Source organism: Brassica napus, chromosome C2 (assembly GCF_020379485.1).
Source record: "Brassica napus cultivar Da-Ae chromosome C2, Da-Ae, whole genome shotgun sequence".
Lineage (NCBI taxonomy): Eukaryota > Viridiplantae > Streptophyta > Magnoliopsida > Brassicales > Brassicaceae > Brassica > Brassica napus.
This window is the reverse complement of record NC_063445.1, coordinates 51,978,478-51,998,362: the sequence shown is the minus strand read 5'-3', so window position 1 is coordinate 51,998,362 and position 19,885 is coordinate 51,978,478. Positions and strand designations below refer to the sequence as shown.

The 19,885-nt window shown below is 35.8% G+C and overlaps 4 protein-coding genes and 1 long non-coding RNA gene across 6 annotated transcripts; 2 read left to right on the top strand and 3 right to left on the bottom strand.

Moving 5' to 3' along the window:
• Positions 1–161: 161 nt before the first annotated feature.
• Positions 162–4,242, bottom strand: LOC125581480. Its single transcript, XM_048746994.1, has 3 exons — positions 3,768–4,242; positions 3,490–3,558; positions 162–2,042 (listed from the first exon to the last, which is right to left on the bottom strand). Exon 3 carries the CDS (start codon positions 1,251–1,253, stop codon positions 228–230), a length of 1,026 nt encoding a protein of 341 aa, XP_048602951.1. The 5' UTR covers positions 1,254–2,042; positions 3,490–3,558; positions 3,768–4,242; the 3' UTR covers positions 162–227.
• LOC106378717 (glutathione S-transferase T3-like) lies at positions 2,198–3,067 on the bottom strand. Its single transcript, XM_013818806.2, has one exon. It carries the CDS (start codon positions 3,065–3,067, stop codon positions 2,198–2,200), a length of 870 nt encoding a protein of 289 aa, XP_013674260.2.
• Positions 4,243–5,383: 1,141 nt separating the features above from the next.
• Positions 5,384–6,878, top strand: LOC125581481 (protein AIG2 A-like). Its single transcript, XM_048746996.1, has 4 exons — positions 5,384–5,712; positions 5,791–5,863; positions 6,371–6,463; positions 6,588–6,878. Exons 1-4 carry the CDS (start codon positions 5,591–5,593, stop codon positions 6,717–6,719), a joined length of 420 nt encoding a protein of 139 aa, XP_048602953.1. The 5' UTR covers positions 5,384–5,590; the 3' UTR covers positions 6,720–6,878.
• A 5,140-nt stretch (positions 6,879–12,018) lies between these two features.
• Positions 12,019–13,353, bottom strand: LOC125581478. Its single transcript, XR_007319102.1, has 2 exons — positions 12,633–13,353; positions 12,019–12,541 (listed from the first exon to the last, which is right to left on the bottom strand). It is a non-coding gene; the product is annotated as an uncharacterized LOC125581478 (long non-coding RNA).
• A 735-nt stretch (positions 13,354–14,088) lies between these two features.
• LOC106379861 (protein yippee-like At3g55890) lies at positions 14,089–15,421 on the top strand. Of its 2 annotated transcripts, none has more exons than XM_013819718.3 (6): positions 14,089–14,206; positions 14,560–14,675; positions 14,758–14,789; positions 14,890–14,977; positions 15,083–15,114; positions 15,204–15,421. In XM_013819718.3, the coding sequence occupies exons 2-6, from the start codon at positions 14,571–14,573 to the stop codon at positions 15,244–15,246; spliced, it is 300 nt and encodes a 99-aa protein (XP_013675172.1). In that variant the 5' UTR covers positions 14,089–14,206; positions 14,560–14,570; the 3' UTR covers positions 15,247–15,421. The 2 variants fall into 2 exon arrangements, 1 of the variants encoding a protein (XP_013675172.1); XR_007319101.1 differs by having other exon boundaries at positions 14,102–14,206; positions 14,551–14,675.
• The last annotated feature ends 4,464 nt before the right edge of the window (positions 15,422–19,885 follow it).

The following is a 19,885-nucleotide window of genomic DNA, read 5'->3' as shown; positions in this document are numbered from 1 at the left end:
ATAAATTTAATTGGTCCATTGCCAGGTTCTTAATTAAGGGTTTTTAAAAAAAAAATTATATTTTTTATTAAACTTAAATTTTTTTATTAAATAAAACATACTAAAAGATAATATTAAACATAAATTTTTTAAAAACAACATAAAAACAAAGATTAGTAGAATAAACTATAACAATTTGAAAGAAGCATCCGAGTTCAGTTGTTGTCTTCTTCACGTCCAAATTTAAGTCATACATGTTCAACCAAATCATCTTTTAGTTGTTGATGCATCTGTCTATCACGAATTCTAGTTCGAACACCCATCATATTGGCGATATTTGTAGGGATATCTGTAGAATACGTGAGATCCACATGTGAACTACTGTTGTCTTCTCCTTGTTGGAACTCCGAAACATTAAATTGAGTGTATCCATCCCGTTCGTCTTCTACTATCATATTATGGAGTATGATACATGCTCGCATAATCTTCCCAATTTTGACTTTATCCCAAAAAAGTGTTGGGTTTTTGACGATGGCAAAGCGAGCTTGCAAGACTCCAAAAGCACGCTCGACATCCTTTCGAACAGCTTCTTGACGTTGAGCGAATAAAACTGCTTTCGGCCCTTGTGGTAATGGAATAGATTGGATAAAAGTTGCCCATTTCGGATAAATACCATCGGTGAGATAGTAAGCCATATGATACTCTCTGACATAGTAAGTGACTTGTGGAGCATAACCCTTTATTATGTCATCAAAAACTGGTGAGCGATTAAGAACATTGATATCGTTTAAGATACCTGGCGGTCCAAAAAACGCGTGCCATATCCAGAGATCATATGAAGCAACCGCCTCTAAAACGATTGTTGGTTTTCCCGAGCCATGAGAATATTGCCCTTTCCAAGCAGTGGGACAATTCTTCCACTCCCAATGCATACAATCGATGCTTCCTATCATCCCGGGAAATCTACGATACTCTCCAATATCAAGTAGACGTTGAAGATCAGCCGGTGTTGGTCTTCGTAGGTACTCATCGCCGAATAAATTTATTATTCCTTCCACAAAATTTTCCAAACATTTACGAGTTGTGGATTCACCGAGACGTAGGTATTCATCGACCGTATCAGCCGCAGTACCATATGCCAATACACGAATAGCCGCTGTACACTTTTGGAGTGAAGAGAGACCAAGCTTTCCAAGAGCATCTTTTTTTTGGCGAAAAAATTGAACGTCATTGGAGAGTCGATCAATAATGTGCATGAACAATGGCTTGTTCATTCTAACCGTCGTCGGAAAAGATTTTCAGGATACGTCGGAGTTTCACTGAAATAATCGTTCCATAGACGTACATGACCTTCTTCTCGATTTCTTTCGATGTAGGCTCGTTTTTTTCTTTTTTTCCTTGCTTCTTCTTCATCACCATGAACCATTAAATTTTCGAAAGTTTGATCGAAATGTTGATCAACGATTTGATCAAATGTATCATCAAAGATTTGATCAAATGATTCATCTAGATTGTTATGGGAAGAAAAAGCCATATATAGTGATTATATGATGGTAAAATGAAAGTGGAGATGGCTTTGTGTAAATAGAGTGGAGACGTGGAGATGTAAAGAAAGAGATGGCTTTGTGTAAAGAGAGTGGAGATGTAAAGAAAGTAGAACTCGCTTGAGATTAAAGAGAGTTGAAATGTTGTTAAAAGAGTGGAGATGGCTTTGATGCTGTTAGAAGTCGCATGTGTTTGGTTATATAGACACAAGCATAAAAAAAACAACAATGAGCTTGAGATTTAAAAGTCCGTGACACAAACACAATGACACAACTACAAGACAGTACACATGACACTAGAAGACATTTCTCAAGAGACAGTACATGACACATGACACTAGAAGACACTACAATACACCACGCCGTGACACTACAATACACATGACACTAGAAGACAGTACAATAAAATACACCACTTCGTGACTTTTCTCAGTCCGTGACTTCTCTAGTAGCACCAGACTGAGATCAAGACTTGACTTCAAACATGACAAGGCTTCACTTCAAACTTCACTTTCTCACCTGCATTAGGACAACAATATTTTAAACGTAAGAACATCACAAAACATAAGAACAACGAGAGCAACGAGACATCACATAACATTTTCACACTGAAACTTAAAACATAACTGAAACTGAGACTTGACACTTAACAATAAAACGACACTCACACTTAACTAATTAGACATCAACTCAGTTATGAGTTTCTGCTTCAGCGCTTCCTCATAATCTTGTAGCGGTTCTTGTTTTCCAAGGAGACTGTCCAGTAGCTTCATCTTGGACAGCCTTTCCTTTATCTCCAAATCCTGCTTCTTGATCGTCCACATCGTCTGGAACTTAGCAAAATCCTTGCCATCAACCATTGCCTTCTTCCCATTAGCTTTTGACGCCTTAACGCCACGAGGACGGTTAGTTCTTTCATCATCGGTTTCAATTGCTTGAGAGGTCTCTGACTGTGAAGCGTCATCAACCTTCCTCTTCTTCGAACTTCCATCATTTTTTGCAGTAGATAGCTCAGACCACTTCTGGTCATTGCGCAATTCCTTCCACGCATGCTCTAAGGTGAACTTCTTTTTGTGGTTGCTAAAGAAGATTTCGTGGGCAAGTTTGAGAACATCATTCTCATTTTGCCCACTACTTCTCTCCCTGGTTGCAGCCTCAAACGCTCCACAAAACTTACAGACCAGGTCATTGATCTTGTGCCATCTTTGCTTGCACTGAGACGACTCCCTCGTTTCACATCCAACAAGCTTGGGACTGGCATTGAAGTAAGCTGCGATTCTTTTCCAGAATGCAACTGACCTCTGCTCATTCCCAACAACGGGATCTTTGCTTGTGTTCAGCCACGCACTGATGAGCACGACATCTTCTGTTGGACTCCAACTCCTTTTTTCTTTACGCTCTGCAGGACTGATCTCTTCGAAGTTGCAGCCTTCAGTAGCTTGACTGCCGAATGTTGGAAGAGCAGAGGATTCAAAACCGGAACTATCTTGTTGACTTTGAAGAAGATCAACAAAATTTAAATTCCTATATGGATTGGAATCCATATCTGAATATGTCTAAAGGAAGAGAAGAAGAGAAGAAGCCGAGGTTGAAGAGAAGAACAGAAGAAGAAGAGAAGAAGCCGTAGTTGAAGAGAAGATAAAAAGAAGAGAAGAAGCTGTAGTTGATAGATGGAAGAGAAGAAGAGAAGAAGGGGTGGTTTATACAAGAGACAAAGTTTAACTTACAACCAATTCGAGTTGACATTCACCTAACTCATTAATCAGACTTAAACATCTTTCTATCTACCCATTAATCACACCTCAGACAAACAGCCAGATTCACAATCAATATATTGCAGAGAAACGAGATTCACGTTCAATATATTGCAGACAGTAATCAGTTTCTATCTAACCATTAATCACACCTACCCAAAGTTCTTTTCAAACTAGCAATCAATTTACGAGAGGAAAGATTATTGTTTTACCTGTACACCAATTGTAGACCTCTGCTTTGCCGAACCTTCAGGTGTCTTCATGTAGCTTCATCCGTCCATCTAAAGAAATAAAGACAAAGAGACAGATCAAAAAGAATCAGTGATGATCGATCTTTAAATCACCAGACATAAATTTATCAAGTGACACAACCAACAGAAGATACAAAATCAACATAATAAACAAAGACACGAACTTAAACAAACACAAGAGACATCATCATCTGTACAATCACGAGCTGAGACATAAAAGGACAAATACATAGCTTTACCTTTCGATTTGATTTAATCGATGATAGCCACGGGCCAGAGAGCGTCGACGACTGCGAAAGACATGCAGAGTCATCGAGGAGACCAAGAGAGAGAAGCGGAGTCGTCGAGGATCGCTAGAGAGACGTGGATGCGTCGAGGAGACCAAGATAGGGAGGCGGAGTCGTCGAGGATCGCGAGAAAGGAGTGTGAATCATCGACGAGACCGACACCGAAGCAGAGCTGTCGAGGATCGCAAGAGAGACGCCGACACTTGACGAGATCGACAGAGAAGCGGAGTCGCCGAGGAGACCGACAGAGTCGAAGATTCGACAGAGTCGAAGATTCGACCGAGAGAGACGCCGGCTTATTCCGTCGACGAGAGATACCGCCGAGGAGAGATCAGCGCCGAGGAGAGATCACCGGAGAGATTCGATATCGTCGAGGATTCGGGAGAGAAAGAGAGAAGATGATCCGTCAAGAGAGAGATAGAATGGTACATTTGTGACGCGTGTCCCATAAAACCGTTTCCTCTTTCGCTTAATTAAGCGACGTCTCCAATTAATTTACACATTTTTCTATTTTTTTTAAATCCTAAAACAGTTGAATACGCGGCTTAGAGACCGCGATGTTCATGCTCTTAGGGGGCTGTAGGCGGTTTTTTAAAAATTCCAGCTAAAAATTATTTTTGGTAAATTTGGAGGCCTAAAAAAAAAAATTTGGGGTTTTTTTTCTATGTAATTTTTTACAAAATTTTTGGGGGCCTAAGACCAATGCTTCGTTAAGCTTTGCCTAGGACCGGCCCTGCGTGCGATGCATATGCCCTCACAGAACTCTACCAAGAAACCCTCACCTCGCCGATATAAAAAAAAAATAGAAGATAAAAGCCAGAGGTATTAGATCATCATTATCCCAACAACCATGAAAGGTTGCTTAAATTTTTTGTTTTTTTGGTCTGATTAAAAAAATAAAAAATAAAATTAAAAAGTACACCAATCGCGGATCGTCACATGTTGGTGGGATCCACGAACAGCACAAGCAACAAAGAAAACTCGGTGCTTATTTTGCATGCGGAAAAAATGATGCTTGTGTTTTTGGTGGGATCCAACCCATAAACAAGCGATGAATATGTTCTTAGCTACCTCCGATGAAGCAACACAATGTCAAAGATACAATAAATATTACATTAAACCAATAAATCGACAGCCATACATCTGTTGATTTTGTATTAAATACAGAAAGAAAGAAAGCTACGTTACGTGATGATGTGCATAAATAAAGGAAGATATTACTAACTCTCTGACGTGGATTTCATTTCAAAACTAAACCTACCAGTTTCAGAGGAAGACAATGACTAGTTCTGATCAATCTCTGTCGCACAGTGTCTTTGTCTACGGCAGTTTTATAGATGAACTTAGACACAGACACAGCAAATACATCAACAAATACACTCATACCACAACAATCTGACAATCATACACCATGGGGACTTTTTGGTTTTGCATTGTAGTGTACGGCCTATGTTTAATTGTAATTTAAGATGTGACGACAAATATCAACAACTCATACACACCGTACAAGATCAAATGTTCAAAACAAAAATGATGTTAATAACCAAGAAAAGTATGCATTTGTTAATGATAGAAACAGAGTATGACTGTTGACAAAGAACAAGAAAAAGATGATCTCCTACCATTTTACCAAATAAACCAAGAAAATAAGGAAGAAGAAGGAAGAAGAAGTCAAGTAAAGTAGGCTACGATACGAGGCTATAAACAGAGCACTACTTACTCATCTCTCTCACACACATTTTTTCAAACAGAGCACTATCAGAAAGAAGAAGAAGATGAGTAGTTCTGTATCTCCGTCGCACAATGTCTTCGTCTATGGCAGTTTCCAGGAACCAGCAGTCGTGGGTTTCATCCTCGAATGCACTCCCGTCATCGTATCCGCTCAACTCCACGGCTTGTACTGCACCTTACTTCACATCTCCGACCTTCCTTTTGGCTTAGATTGATTGTAGACGTGTTATTGTGGATGTTGCAGTCACAGGTACAGACTCAAAGGGCGTTTGCATCCTTGTATTGCTCCTTTTGAGACCGGAGTTATCAACGGCAAGGTTGAGTTCTCATCTTTTTTTTTTGGGAAAATAGTATAACCTTAAGAAAGAAAGAAACAAAACCTAATCTTTAAAACCTTCTTGCGCACGTAACTACTTCTTTTTCAAAGAAGTGCGCCTCAAGTAAGAGCGGTTGGGTTAGAAGACTAATCATAAACAAGATAACCTTCTTGGTTACCCCACAAAAAATAAGAATTCGAATTTCTTCTATAATCTATGACTCTGCAATTGGGATATTTGGATTTTAATCAACCAGTATTAGTAGAGGATATCTTGTTTTGTTTGGGTTTATTCATTTCATGAGTTTTCTGAAGCTATGAACATTGTTTCTGGTTTATCTCCGGTTTACTCTATGATATTTTTAATGCACGTAAACTAAATTCTGGTTCATTTGAACATTCACATGTGAATGAATGAAAATTTAACCATTTATTCTTAAACTTGTTTTCTTTTCTTTTTTCTTTCTTGTTCTCGAAAACTGAAAGAAATGGTTGATGGTTTGTGCAGGTACTAACCGGATTAACAGATGCTCAGCTAGAGAACTTAGATATGATTGAAGGAGATGAATACGAGAGAAAAACTGTTGAGGTTGTATTGACCGTAAGTGTCACTTCATAATCTCTAATGATCTTTTATTATCATAACTAATCACAAGTGTTTATTAAGTTTATGTTGCTTAATGGTTTTGGCACAAACATTTTGTGTGGATATTTTATTTTGGTAGGAGTGGAAGCGGCTTCACATGGAGAAGTTCATAGAGGCATCGAAGAAGTTCATCGAATGGAAGAAGAATCCAAATGGCAAAACAAGGGAAGAGTTTGCCAAATTTGTAAACGAAGATCCTCCCGTGGCTTGAAGGATGTGTTATCTAATATTTATCTATCTTTTACTCAAAAATAAAAGGGTCTGATCAGTGATCAATGCCATAAGATTATAATAAACTTTGTGAGTTCGAAAACAAAAAGATGTTGTACTGTATCTATATCTATATATGAACAAGAGGTATATGTGTTAAGTTTGGTGTCTTAATCTGAACCCAAAAAGTCATTTTGATTTGAAAAATACAAGTATAGCTATCAAATGGGCGGGCTGACCATTCGTTGCTCATTGTCCAAATATAAATGGGTCTATTTCGGTGACACCCATTTGTCCATACGGATTATAAATGGACAAGAATCACAAGATCAATGGGTAATGGACGTTAATGGATTTGGACTATGTGGATGCAGTCGGTCCAATTGTCACAAAAAGCTAGGGTTTCTAAAATTTAATATCGAATTTTCTGACAAAACCAGAAAATCAAGTGTTCTCGCTAAAACCGGAAAATCAAGTTTTTCCGCCAAAACCGGAAAATCAAGTTTTTCCGCCAAAACCGGAAAATCAAGTTTTCCCGCCAAACCGCAAAATCAAGTTTTTCCGCCAAAACCGCAAAATCGGGTTTTCCCGCCAAAACCGTAAAATCGAGTTTTCCCGCCAAAACGGCAAAATCAAGTTTTTCCGCCAATACTGTAAATTCGAGTTTTTTCGCCAAAACCAGAAAATCGAGTTTTCCCGTCAAAACCGCAAAATCGAGTTTTTCCGTCAAAACTAAGTTTTTTCCGGCAAAACCGCAAAATCGAGTTTTCCGAGTTTTCCGCCAAAACCGTAAAATTTGTAAGCTTATAGATTAAAATTAAAAAATTTCTTATATGGTCTATTATGGATTCCATGACAGCCCATGTAAACATGAATGTTAGTGGGTCTGGTTTTTAATGAACATGGTTCCTAATGGATATGGTCCACAAACAATAAATGGATAAATGCATATGGGCTAATGGACATGGACTAGCCCAGTTTATGTCTCTAAATACAATAAGTTGCAAATGGTTTGGCTTTGACAGGTAGTGATTAAGCCATCGGCCATATAACCAAATACTTATAAACATTATATTAATCTTTCATAATGGAGTAACAAATCGACAACTATTCGTAGGTAGTTAAGTTAAAAGCTAAGACGGTTCTATGCTCAATCTCGTATATTGGTTAATTCTTTTTATTTTTAAATTTTTCTATAGATGTTTATTCCAAATGTCGGACAAAACAAATGTTGAACAAAAGAAAACACCTTAATTATAAAATATTATAAAAATAATGAATATGAAAAGACCAACGGAATATCTTAAGATTATAAAATGTTAAAAATATTAAGTAAATTAGAGCAGCATTATCCCTAAAATTCACATTGTGGTTTCTTAAATTTTTTGTTTTTAATTTTTTTTGGTCTAACTAAAAAAAAAAAATTAAAAAGCGTACCAATCGCGGGCCGCCACGTATCGGTGGAGTCCGCGAACAGTGCAAAAAACCAACAACGATCGATCCTTATCTGAAGCCTTTTGAGACCGGTTTTTATGTTTTCTATGGGGTCCAAGGGTTAAAAACCCCTTTAATATCTTGGGTTGTTGATGATCTTATAGAATGTCATGTTTATTGCTATTTTAGTGGCCTTATAATTTAGTTTCTGAAGTTATGAATACTGTTAATGGCTCATATCTTCGGTTTAATACATTCTTAACCAATCGTGTACCTTTGATATTTCAATTCTTGATCTCAAAATCATAAACCATCTTTCAGAAAAATTCTCCATCTCAAAATTTGAAAGAGGTGAGTTTTAAAAAGAAAAAATCTGAAAGATGTGGGATTCGGAGGTTTAAAACCATTATGGATTAGCTGACAAGTTTCCACTAATCATTAAAAATTAATGTGTTTCCATTTTATTATGTTGTCAAGAAAAAAACGGTCTCACTTCAAAGTTCAAAGCTGATAAGATTTGGCACAAGATCATAGTTCGGTGGAGATCTGATGCTATATGTTAATTTTCGTGAGGAAATAGATCATCGACCGTTTTCATATGTTAAACATCATCAACTCAATTATAGAGATGAAAATCGAATCAAAATCTGATAAGTTAATGTCTTGCATCAAGCCGACTCTTACTATTAGGTTGATTAACTATTCTTCTTATTGATCAACAAAATATATAGTCACCGAAACATAGTGGTGTTCAATCTGATAAAACCAAATCAAAATAGAGAAACTAGTTTGGATTTGGTAATACCGTATAAATAAACTATGTTTATTTTCCATCTTATGGTGAATCTATCTTCTTCTCTTTTACTAATAATTCAAACAACAAAAAAGTAGATTGTTAATTAGCTCAATATACAAAATGGTGGAAGAAATTAGGTGATCGTGCAATTTTTTTTATTAATTTGTGAATCATGTTGCGCATGGATGGAAAAATACAGAACTAATCCTATACAAAAAATAGACACGCCGAAGAAGTACCTGTAACCGGGTATGGGAGTATGACATAATCATTTTTCAGATACTTGTCAGGATATTGTGTGGAGTAATATAAAATTGAATTCTTTTATCAAAAATTATATTGACAATTGGGCCAACGTCTCAGAGAAAAGGAATTGTAAATTTGGACATTTGAAGACAATCAGAGCCACACATCATTATGCGCAATGTCCCATTAGTGATATAAACATATGGATGGATATTCGCCACAAGAACTTACACTGCTACGATTACAACATAGGTTTAAACTGAAAATACTAGTTTTTAATAATGTAAACAACAATAGAAGTTAATCCTGAACATATGATTAGGTTGTTTTACTAGTAAATATCAATGTTCGAAAACGCAGCTCAGGAGACCGATAGACCGATAGACCGATTAACGGCGTTGACGCGTTCTCCAGTGGATGGCCATGGCGATTTGGCCATCCTAGGGCAAAAAATCGGGTTCATCATTTTGTGTTTGATTTTGAATGACTAAAATTGTAAGAATATGGTAGATCTACTCATTTAACTATAAAACGAAGAGAATAATGCAAAAAATCAATGGAATATGATGAAAATATGCATCGGTGGCCATGGAGTTGCAGAAATAAAAAGAGAAAGATCTAAGGAAGATGATAAGTAAATTATGATATTGCCACCCGTTCAAAAAAAAAACAAGAAAATGCATTGTATCCGGTTTTTTAATTTATGACCGGTTATATGTGGTTGACTAAATTATTTGAACATGTGAAATAGGTTTCATACTTTATCCGGATAAATAGAAAGTAATCTGGTAAAATTGAAAACTATATAGCAATATTTTTTATAGTTGAAAAATGAAAACTGAAAACTAAAAACTTAAAATTCTCAATAATTACTAACATGAGCGTGGAAGAAATTAGCGCGATTCCGAACATGATTGAAAACCCAAAGCTACAAGAGATTAACTTGCAAAAGCATTTCATTGCTCTTGGTGGAGTCTTATTCATTTTTCGGTTTGTTTGATGTTGTTTTTGTACTACTTACATAAGTCTTTTAATCAACTTGTTTTAGATCTAGCTTTGTGTGCTAGGATGAGGAAGAAAGGAGTTACTTTTTCCAGCCGTCTTCATGGAAGAAACTACCGGAAAAGAAACAAGTATCTGGATATTCAACAATTTAATACAAATAGCTGGATATTCAATCATATATAAGCATTATTATTTAAAGAACTAGAAAAACAACCAAATAAAGAAAAAAATATCTGGATATTCAACAATTTAATACAAATAGTTTAGTCACACATATATAAGCATTATTATTTAAAGAACTGGATAAATCATATATAAGCATTTCAAATGTGTTAGCTTCAAATGAAACCGGTAATAATTGCATTTTACATAGATGATCTGACTTTTTATGTTTTTTATGTTGATAGCTAGAAAATGGTAATTGTCCAAAAAAAATAAAAAATAATAAAAAATAATATTAATTGACCAAAAAAAATTTGACGTTGTTAACGCTATAAGCTAAACCCTTTGAAAAAAGAGAAGCTAAACCCTAAACACTAAATCCTAAACCCAAGTTAACAATAAACCCTAAAACTCTTGACCCTAAACTCTAAACCCTAAACCCTATAAATTAGAGTAAACCCTAGGATTTAGGGTTAACCCTAGAGCTCAGTGTTAACCCTAGGTCTCAGTGTTAATCCTAGGGCTTAGAGTTAACCCTAGGATTTAGAGCTAACCATAGAATTTATGGTTAACCCTTAGGTTTATGATTAACTTAACCATGATATTAAGTTAGAGAACACCATCTTCAAAACAGTATAAACAAGTTATAGATGGTAAAACAACATCAAAATTAGTAATCACTATACCCTAAACCCCTAACATCCCTAAACTCAAATATCATAGGTTTAAACTCTGTTACCTATTTAAACAATTAAACATAAATTATAAACACCCCTTAACCTTTGGGTTAAAATTCATCACACCTACTACAAAACAGTATACACTATTCATACATACTAAATATAAATAGATAATTGTAAAACCAACATCAAAATTATTAATCACTATACCCTAAACCCTTACATCCCTAAACCCATACATCCCTAAACCCAAATATCATAGGTGTTAAGTATGTTAAGTATGTAAACACTTAATCATAACATGATAAGTTACTTTGTAACCGGATATATTTATAAGATTCGATAATTCTCTAAATTATTTGTCAATTTTTTTTATACTTTATCTGGATACATTTTAATAAAATGTATTTCATAGAAGTTCACAATAATATAGCAATGATTTTTTTTTGTAAATTTTATATATTAATTGATTAATAGTACCGGATATATGGTGACAAATATGATTAAATATATATAAAATGGGTAGGTATTCATCTTGTAGATATATATACTTACTCGTGTGACATATTACATTTTTAAATTAGTAGTATTCAAGAGATATATGTTAAATATCCAAGTATTTATTCCTCTATCCGGTTGTTTCGTCCATGAACACTACAATGCTCTGTCTTCATCGCCTTTCTTGGTTTGGTTTCTTAGAGTCATGATTAGTTTGGTTTTGGTGCCAAAACTCTAAAATGCCATCAGTACAACGAGCCTACTCCCTCAGATACGTCTGTCTATGTCTGCCTTTATCGAGTTCATCTGCAACCATTTAAGAAAACAGGAAACTCGGTTCCGAGTAAACAGAAAGTTGAATGCTTTATATGAAAGGCTACAAAGAGTTTTCTCTATAATAATGCAATGGCACTTGTTCTTGCAAATAAAGATAAGAAAGAAAAAAAATCCAAACTTTGATGAGAAAAACCAAACAAGAATGGAGAATCAAGAATCAAGAATCACAAAGGTGATATTTTTATGTATTACGACACAGAGTTAATAGAACAAAAACCATAAAAGCAATGAGATATGTACTCTAAAGAGAGAGAATCAAACATCTCAGAAGAACCCAGAAAGAGAAACCAAACTAAATCTTTCAAAGCTCAGTGTTTGTTAAATTCAATTCAAAACGGGTTCTTCTACTTCAAAAACCTCTTCTTCAGCTTCTTCTATTTCTCTCTCTTCTTCCCCGGCAACGAAGCTCGCCTCTGACTCCTCTTCTCCGGCGATCCACAAAGCTTTCTATTTTCCGACACCGTTGGTTCACCATCCTCCGGCTAGAAAAGGCGACACTCACCACCTCGTTTCCCTCACTTCCACTTTTTACGGCTCTCTCCTCCTCAAATGCTCCTCCGACCAAGAGACGCCTCCTCGTATCTCAATCGCTGACAAGAACACGACAGATCCGGGCTCACGCGAGTGGATTCCACATAAACCTAAGAACTTGAGAATCTTGCTCTCCTGAAAGATCATCACCAGACCCCAGTCAGCAAACAAACAAACAAACAAGAAGTACTTGCTTTCTCTGAGATAAGCAGAACAAAGCTGAGACCTTTTTCTCTTCAACATTGTTGGGTCCGAAAATCTGAATCATATCTTCCCATTCCTATGTCGTTAAACCTTCTCTTATACATTTTAACTGCTGGAACACTCATTGTAATATTTCCAGAAAACTAAAAATAAAATTGCAAAATTCGAACAAATAACCAATTCACATACACGAGTCTGGACTTTGTTCTTGAAAAGGAAGGACCTTTGTTGAAAAAAACAGAGACATCACAACATAATTCTCATTTTAAAAGGAAATGAGAGAAAAACCCCATTACCTATTGGGATAACTCACAACATAAACCATATCTTTTCCACTGAAGATTCAAGAAACCTGAAATCTGTTTTTTCATTGTTCTGATTCTTTTGAAAAAAATCAAACCCCCAAAAACTCAAGTTTTGTTGTCCTCAGGTTTCTCTGGAAACAGAACAGAGAAGAAACAAAAAGAAATAGTGGAAAACGCTTCACATCTATTTTCAACTGCTAGAAAGACGCATCACATCTGTTTTTTTTTCATCGTGAAGTTTTCCCGTAAGACACCATAGTTACAGACTATCATATAAATGTGTGTAGAAAAATGAGATATGAAGATTCCAGAGAGTTTTAACATGAGATGGAAAAGAAAAAGCATTCAGAGATGGGAAATTTTTTTTGAAAGGTTGAGACAGAAAAAGGTTAGTAAAGCAAAAGAGGACGAGTTTGGTCTAATAATGGCTATAGATAAGTTTTTACAGTTTTGATGTGTGTAATAATGGCTAAAAATAAATGAAAAGGAAGAGGATGGGTGGAGCCTTTTTTCATTTCGTAGGAGAATTTCTTTTGTCAAACAAATCTATACTTCAGATTAAGTTTATAACAAGGAAAGAGACAAAATGATAGTGGTAAAGATGGGGGTACCGGTTTAGTCAGTACTAAACCTAAGTCTAAATATAGGGGCATACTCGTATTAATCAAAATGTACAGTCTTCATGTCTATTTACCTAATATCAACTCATAATTTTTATATCTACCATAAATTCCCTTGTAAATATATGGTTGATTATTTTTCTATCTAAATACAAATTGAAAATAGTTAAAAAAAATCTGCTATGTCTATTTTTCATATAATGGTGAATTTATCTTTCTCACCTTTGACTAAAAAAACCAAGAAAAATTAGAAAGTAAAATGAAATCATTTATAAACAGTAATTGGCTTTTAAATTTGATCTCACATTGAAAGATGAGTGATAGAGAATTAAGTTGTACAGCCAAATTTAATACACTAGTTCCAAAGCCCACCTAAAGGCCCAAATGTTGACTGGTCTTCACTACTTTTAACAATTTACGAAAAACCTTAATACTTTATAAAGTTAATGATAAGACCCTTTCAATGTGGATCCAATTGCTATCAAGCAAATTATTCCGGGCATAAACCGAATTAAGATATATCTGCTTAAAACGCAATATAAAAGGCCTCTCCCTCCCTCCCTCTCTCTCTCAGACTCTCACGACTCCAAAGCAAAAGGTTCCAAGACTCTCTCTCTGACTTTCTCATCTCCCGCCGTGTCACCGTCGTTACGTCACCATCTCCGGCCACGGTCAGTTCTCTCTCTCTCTCTCCCTTAATCTCTCACTCTTGTGCGATTAATCGTTGCAACATTAAGCATTTTTCCTGTTAAGCTCGTCGAGAAGAATCGCATCGTCACTGAGAATCCATGGATTCTTCTTCCGCGAAATATTCACTCGTAGTCTAGGGTTTTGCTTTGCATCGTAGAATCATCGTCTTCGACATTCGTAGCTTTTATCTCTTTTCTTGGAGATCACGAAATGATTCTTGGTACCGTTTTCGATTTTCTTGATGATTGTTCTTTTGTCTAGTTTTCGAATTTCGATATTCACTTCGTTTTAACCATCTCTAGACTCAATAACGATCTTGTGGTAGTCTCTCCAGGTTGGTGGAAAATGGGAAGAGCGTTCGGGATCGAACTCGAGGGAGCAGTGTATACATGCAAATGGTGCGACACACATCTCGGAGTCCCCAGTGATATCATCTCTAAGGAGACCGAGGTTTGGTTTTCTCACAGTACTTACATCTCATCTTTATCTTGACACTGCATCTTGACATGCCTCTCATGTGTTTTCTTTTCAGGATGGTTGCCTCGTATATGTGTTCAGTAGACTGTAAGTGTTATATGCGCTTCTCACTTGTTTCATGTTGCTTGAGGATTTTTATCCAATATTATATATATATATATATATATATCCTTAATTTTGGTGGCAGCTACAATACAATAATTCTGGCTGAAGCAACTGGTGACTTCCATGATATCTTTTGTGTCGGTTGTTCCAACGACATCGGCATTTATGGCGTAAGAAAAGAGACCCCCCCAAGACTCAGATTCCACCAAAGCAAACTCAATTCTTCAACTTTATATGTGTGTTCATTGATTTTGTACGTGGTTTCTTTCTCACAGGTAAGTGATCCAAATAGTTTCAGGGTTTTGAGGTAATGTGAATATTTTTACCCTGTTATATCCTCTATATATATAGAAAGGGTTTCATTAATTAATACAACAACAAACAAACAATATGTAGGAGCGAACTCCATGGACCGGAAGGAAGCGATGATGAGGTTTAGGAGTTGGTATGTGCTAAGAAAATGTAGAAAGTATATGTTTTTGAATTTCATATTACTTTGTATGGTGTGTGAATAGTCTCAAGAATAAATCACATATTCTTCCTTATGGGATTTTGATGACATTTGAAAGTTCTTATTTTGTTGCTAAAAAAAAAAAAGTTCTTATTTTTACACTTCTTTTATGTGTACAGTGAAATTAGCTATCACTAATCACATGTGAACTGAGTCATCTATTTGACTCTGTTTTGTGTGATTATTTTGTCTTGGCACATTCTGTTTTTCTTCTTCTTCTGAGATCGTCAGGTTCATTGATAGCAAAGGAGGACAATGAGACTGAATATATAAAGGTGTCTAGTTATTAGTTATTGTTACCAATATTTAGTGTTTCTTGTAAGATTTTCAACAATTTGAAAGTGTATTAACTATATATAGCATACCAGTTTCATACATGAACATGGACACAACAAATACACTCATGCCACAACAATCTGACAATCATACACCATGGGGGCTTTTTGGTTTTGAATTCTAGTGTACGGCCTATGTTTTATTGTAATTTAACATGTGACGAAAAATGTCAACAACTTATACTATTGTTTCACACATGTACAAGATCAACTTGACTATTTTAAATGTTCAAAACAACTTTTTTTTTTTTGTTAAGTGAAAACTATGTGTGTTTCTTGAGAGATATTTGACACCTAAAATAAAATTATAATATGTCTTGTTAAAGAAGGGGAGAGAAAAAAAAGTAGAGATGGCCCATAAAATACTAAAAGAAGAAAGGTGCAGAAGAAGAGCCACACGCGTCCAAAGTTCTAACCACCAAAACCGCCAACAGCAAGTCTCCCACCCATGTGCTTTATATTCCTCGGTAATTCATTTAGAAACATTTACGTTAAAGGTCACTTTTTAAGTTTCTTATTACACTATAAGTCATTTTATACTCTTGACATACTTTTTTCTAACGAGACTCATTTGTGCTAACTAATTTAGTTTATTTGCAATTGACTATTTATTAACTAAACAAACAAAAGACTTTACTTAAGGCGGGGCTGATGTTACCACAACCATTGATATATTTCACGATCTAACAGCTTACATTCAACAGATAAAGTATGACATGGCATTTATCTACCATTACACCCAACCGTTGGATCTTTTTCTATTAATCTAACATCAACGGTCTTTTATTGGGTCCACCAATCAGAGTCTGGTATTTTTGAAATTCAAGCCCATAAACTAAACTAACCAGAACAATTTGGTCTATTACCAAAATATCCACGTTTGGTTTCGCTTTTGAGAGGACATAAGAGTAATCAACCACCAAAAGGTGTGCTAGTAGCATAAACTGCTCTTCTGTGTAATAAAAACACATAAACTGCCTATTTGTGTTATAAACTCCACTTTTTATTGGGTCCACCAATCAGAGTCTGGTATTTTTGAAATTCAAGCCCATAAACTAAACTAACCAGAACAATTTGGTCTATTACCAAAATATCCACGTCTGGTTTCGCTTTTGAGAGAACATAGGAGTAATCAACCACCAAAAAGTGTGCTAGTAGCATAAACTGCTCTTCTGTGTAATAAAAACACACAAACTGCCTATTTGTGTTATAAACTCATTCATTTATGTGAGTCTCCTGATTTTGTTTTCAAACGCTTGCAAGCGGTTTAGGAGGAATAAAATCATCACAAAACACCTCTACAGATATCATCACAAGAAAGAAAGGAATCCTGCATTTTTCTTGTTGCTTTAGGTTGAAAATTGAACCTTTGTAAAATTCTAAGTATTGGTAAAAAATAAAATATAAAGTTGTAATGTCAAAATTTTATTTTTAAAATTAGTTGAAGAAACAGAATGCTCATGTAAACATATCTCTCATCCAACTGTTTTTCTTACAACTTGCTAGTAATGTCTCGAGTAGTAATTTTGTTTCATAATTGTCCAACTGCAGGAGAAGAATGGGTCTTTTGAGGATTTTCCTGTTTGCTGCAATGGCGTCCTCTGTTCAAGGATACGATGCTGGATGGGTGCTATTGTTGTTACAGCCACCAACTTCTGTCCTCCCAACAACACTCTGCCTAATAACGCAGGTGGTTGGTGTAGCCCTCCACTTCACAAAGCTGGTGTTGTCCCTGTTTCTTACAGAAGGTAACACACACTTATTTAACTGTCAAAAAGTTTCCATCTTTATGTACACTTTCTAAACTTAATTTAAAACTTCTTGCAATCGGTCTTCATCATTATACTATGTTACTCTGTTTCTCTATGAAAAATTAAACTTTATGTAATTTAATATATCATATGTTATTTCTCTTGCTTGTTATGGAAGAATGAAAAAAATTGGTAACTTCTTTGAGATGTTCTATCATCATCATTCTTCAAATCTCTCTCTCAGTTTGGTTGCTGCATCTATTTATAATAACAAGAAATAAACACAAATGTCAACTAATTTTGAAAGAAAAAACCTATCTTTAAGTCGCTGAGAAAGTTTTGATTCTGATGATGTTAGAAGAATAAAATAAATGTCTTTCTTGTTTTTCTTTTTCCACATGGGAAAACAAGTATTCGTCCAACATGGAGATCGAGCAAGGCAAGTAGCTGCAGCTAGAACCAAAGACTGTTACAGAAGAATCATATTTCTGCACTCACAGATAGGTTTTACTAAACGACATTGGAGAGTCCAATTAAACCAGATGTAGATGGAGTACCTAAAACGGTTGCGGTTGCAGCTGGACTAGATGGAGGGATTGTAGATGGAGTGACTGGAAGGTATGCAAGTTGATCATCATGGGGATCTTGATCCGTCAAACTAAAACCGGTCCATCAGAAAACTTTAATCCTCAGGGTCTTCGAGATGAAATAGCAGGGAACGAGGCAGAAGAGTAACCCCCAGAACGCCTGCTCCAATTGTAAAATAGCCGTTCCTTAACATTGTGATATAGGCACAGAAACCACACCTGAACCAGGGGCCAACCGGATGCACCATTCAGCCAACCGAAGGACCAACCAGGATATGTGTTCAGTCAAAACAGCGCATCTCAGCAACCAAGAGGAATTTTGCAATGAAACCAATTTTCATGCATTCTACACTCAACTAGGAGTTAATCCCAATTGGAATCATCTTCAAAGATACTCGGACCAGGAGGATATGAATTTTATAAACCGGAGGTTCTCCATCCCATCCATCTGCGAGTATCCGAGTTTAGAAGTTGTTTCAAGCCCAACAAAGAAGCGTTACAACCCAAAAAAAAGCATGGACTTCAAGAAGGATCTCTTAGCTTCCAAAAAAGCCAAGAATGAGGAGAAAATTCAACGGAAATATGGAGTTATTGCCCAATTCTCTAAACCGGTCAAACCAGTTCTGCAATTGCCTAATTTAGAGTCTCACCGGTTCAATCTTAGTCAAACCAAACAATGGCTACCAGGAGATGTTTCTAAGCATATGATAAGTATATCCAGTGATTCATGAGGAGTTGAAGAGTTCTTACCATGCACCAAAGCCCACATGATCAGGAGGATTTATTTATGGCCACACTTGCCTTATTTGGAGTTTCAAGCATTCAAACTCCAACAGCTCTTTTCTCATTCATTTCTGGACGTGATCAGCACCTTCTAAACAGTAAAGAAGATTCCAAAGAAGCTCAGATATCCCTTAAAACCGTCCAGGTTCAAGATTATTCAAGCTCCCACTTTGCAAGCCAAATCCCCACAATCACTCCAACGGCTAGTTTCCGATTTTATGTCTTTGGAGATTTGTTTCCTTTCTTTTTACTTTATGAACGTTTTAGTTAGATATTTCTGAGTATTATATAATCTCTCCTAGTCCTTCATTTGTAATCACCCTCGATCTTAAGAATTTATAAAAGTTTGTTTTGTTTTTATCAAAGTTTGTCTTTGAATAAAATCGATTGTCTTTAAGATTCAAAGAGTGATTCTTTGCTGTCCTATTGATTTGTGGTTCATAGGTTCTTTGTGAGATGCATGATCCTTGCAACACAGATTGAGAGAGTCAATCAGCACCCACAGATTGAACATCTATCCAACATCATCTTCCATCCATACATCATCTATCTTCACTTCATCAATCCATTCCATCCTATCTTTATTTTCTGTCCTTGTTTTCATTACTTATAACTCATTGTTCTTCCTTTATTTTCAGGATAGTTTGGACTTGAAAGGACAGCTAGTCGGCCATATTCACCATCTTCCCATCCGATCACTATCTCCATCGATAAGATCGACCCATCGCCCATCCATCTCATCGACCCAGCTTCCGTACCTGCAACATTTGGTATAAAAGCTTTAAAAGCTCCTGACCAAGGTTATATTAATCCTTTATATCATATATATCTTTTCATTCTTGCTTAGTTTCCATTTTTAAAAACCAAACAAAAAAAAAATCTATATTTGCTTCAAGTTTGCATTTTTTTTTGTGTTCTTAATAAAAAGAAAACTAAAGAAGAAGAAGTTAGTTGTTTGATCCACGAAAATAATCAAAAGAAGTAGTCAAGTTGTTTGCATTCATTGCCCCAGCTCCCCTTACCATATTTGAATTTTTGCATTAGTTCATTTCCTAGTTTCCTTTTTCGGTTCATTTGCATTTAAAAAAAATTGTTTTCCTTGTTTCTATAA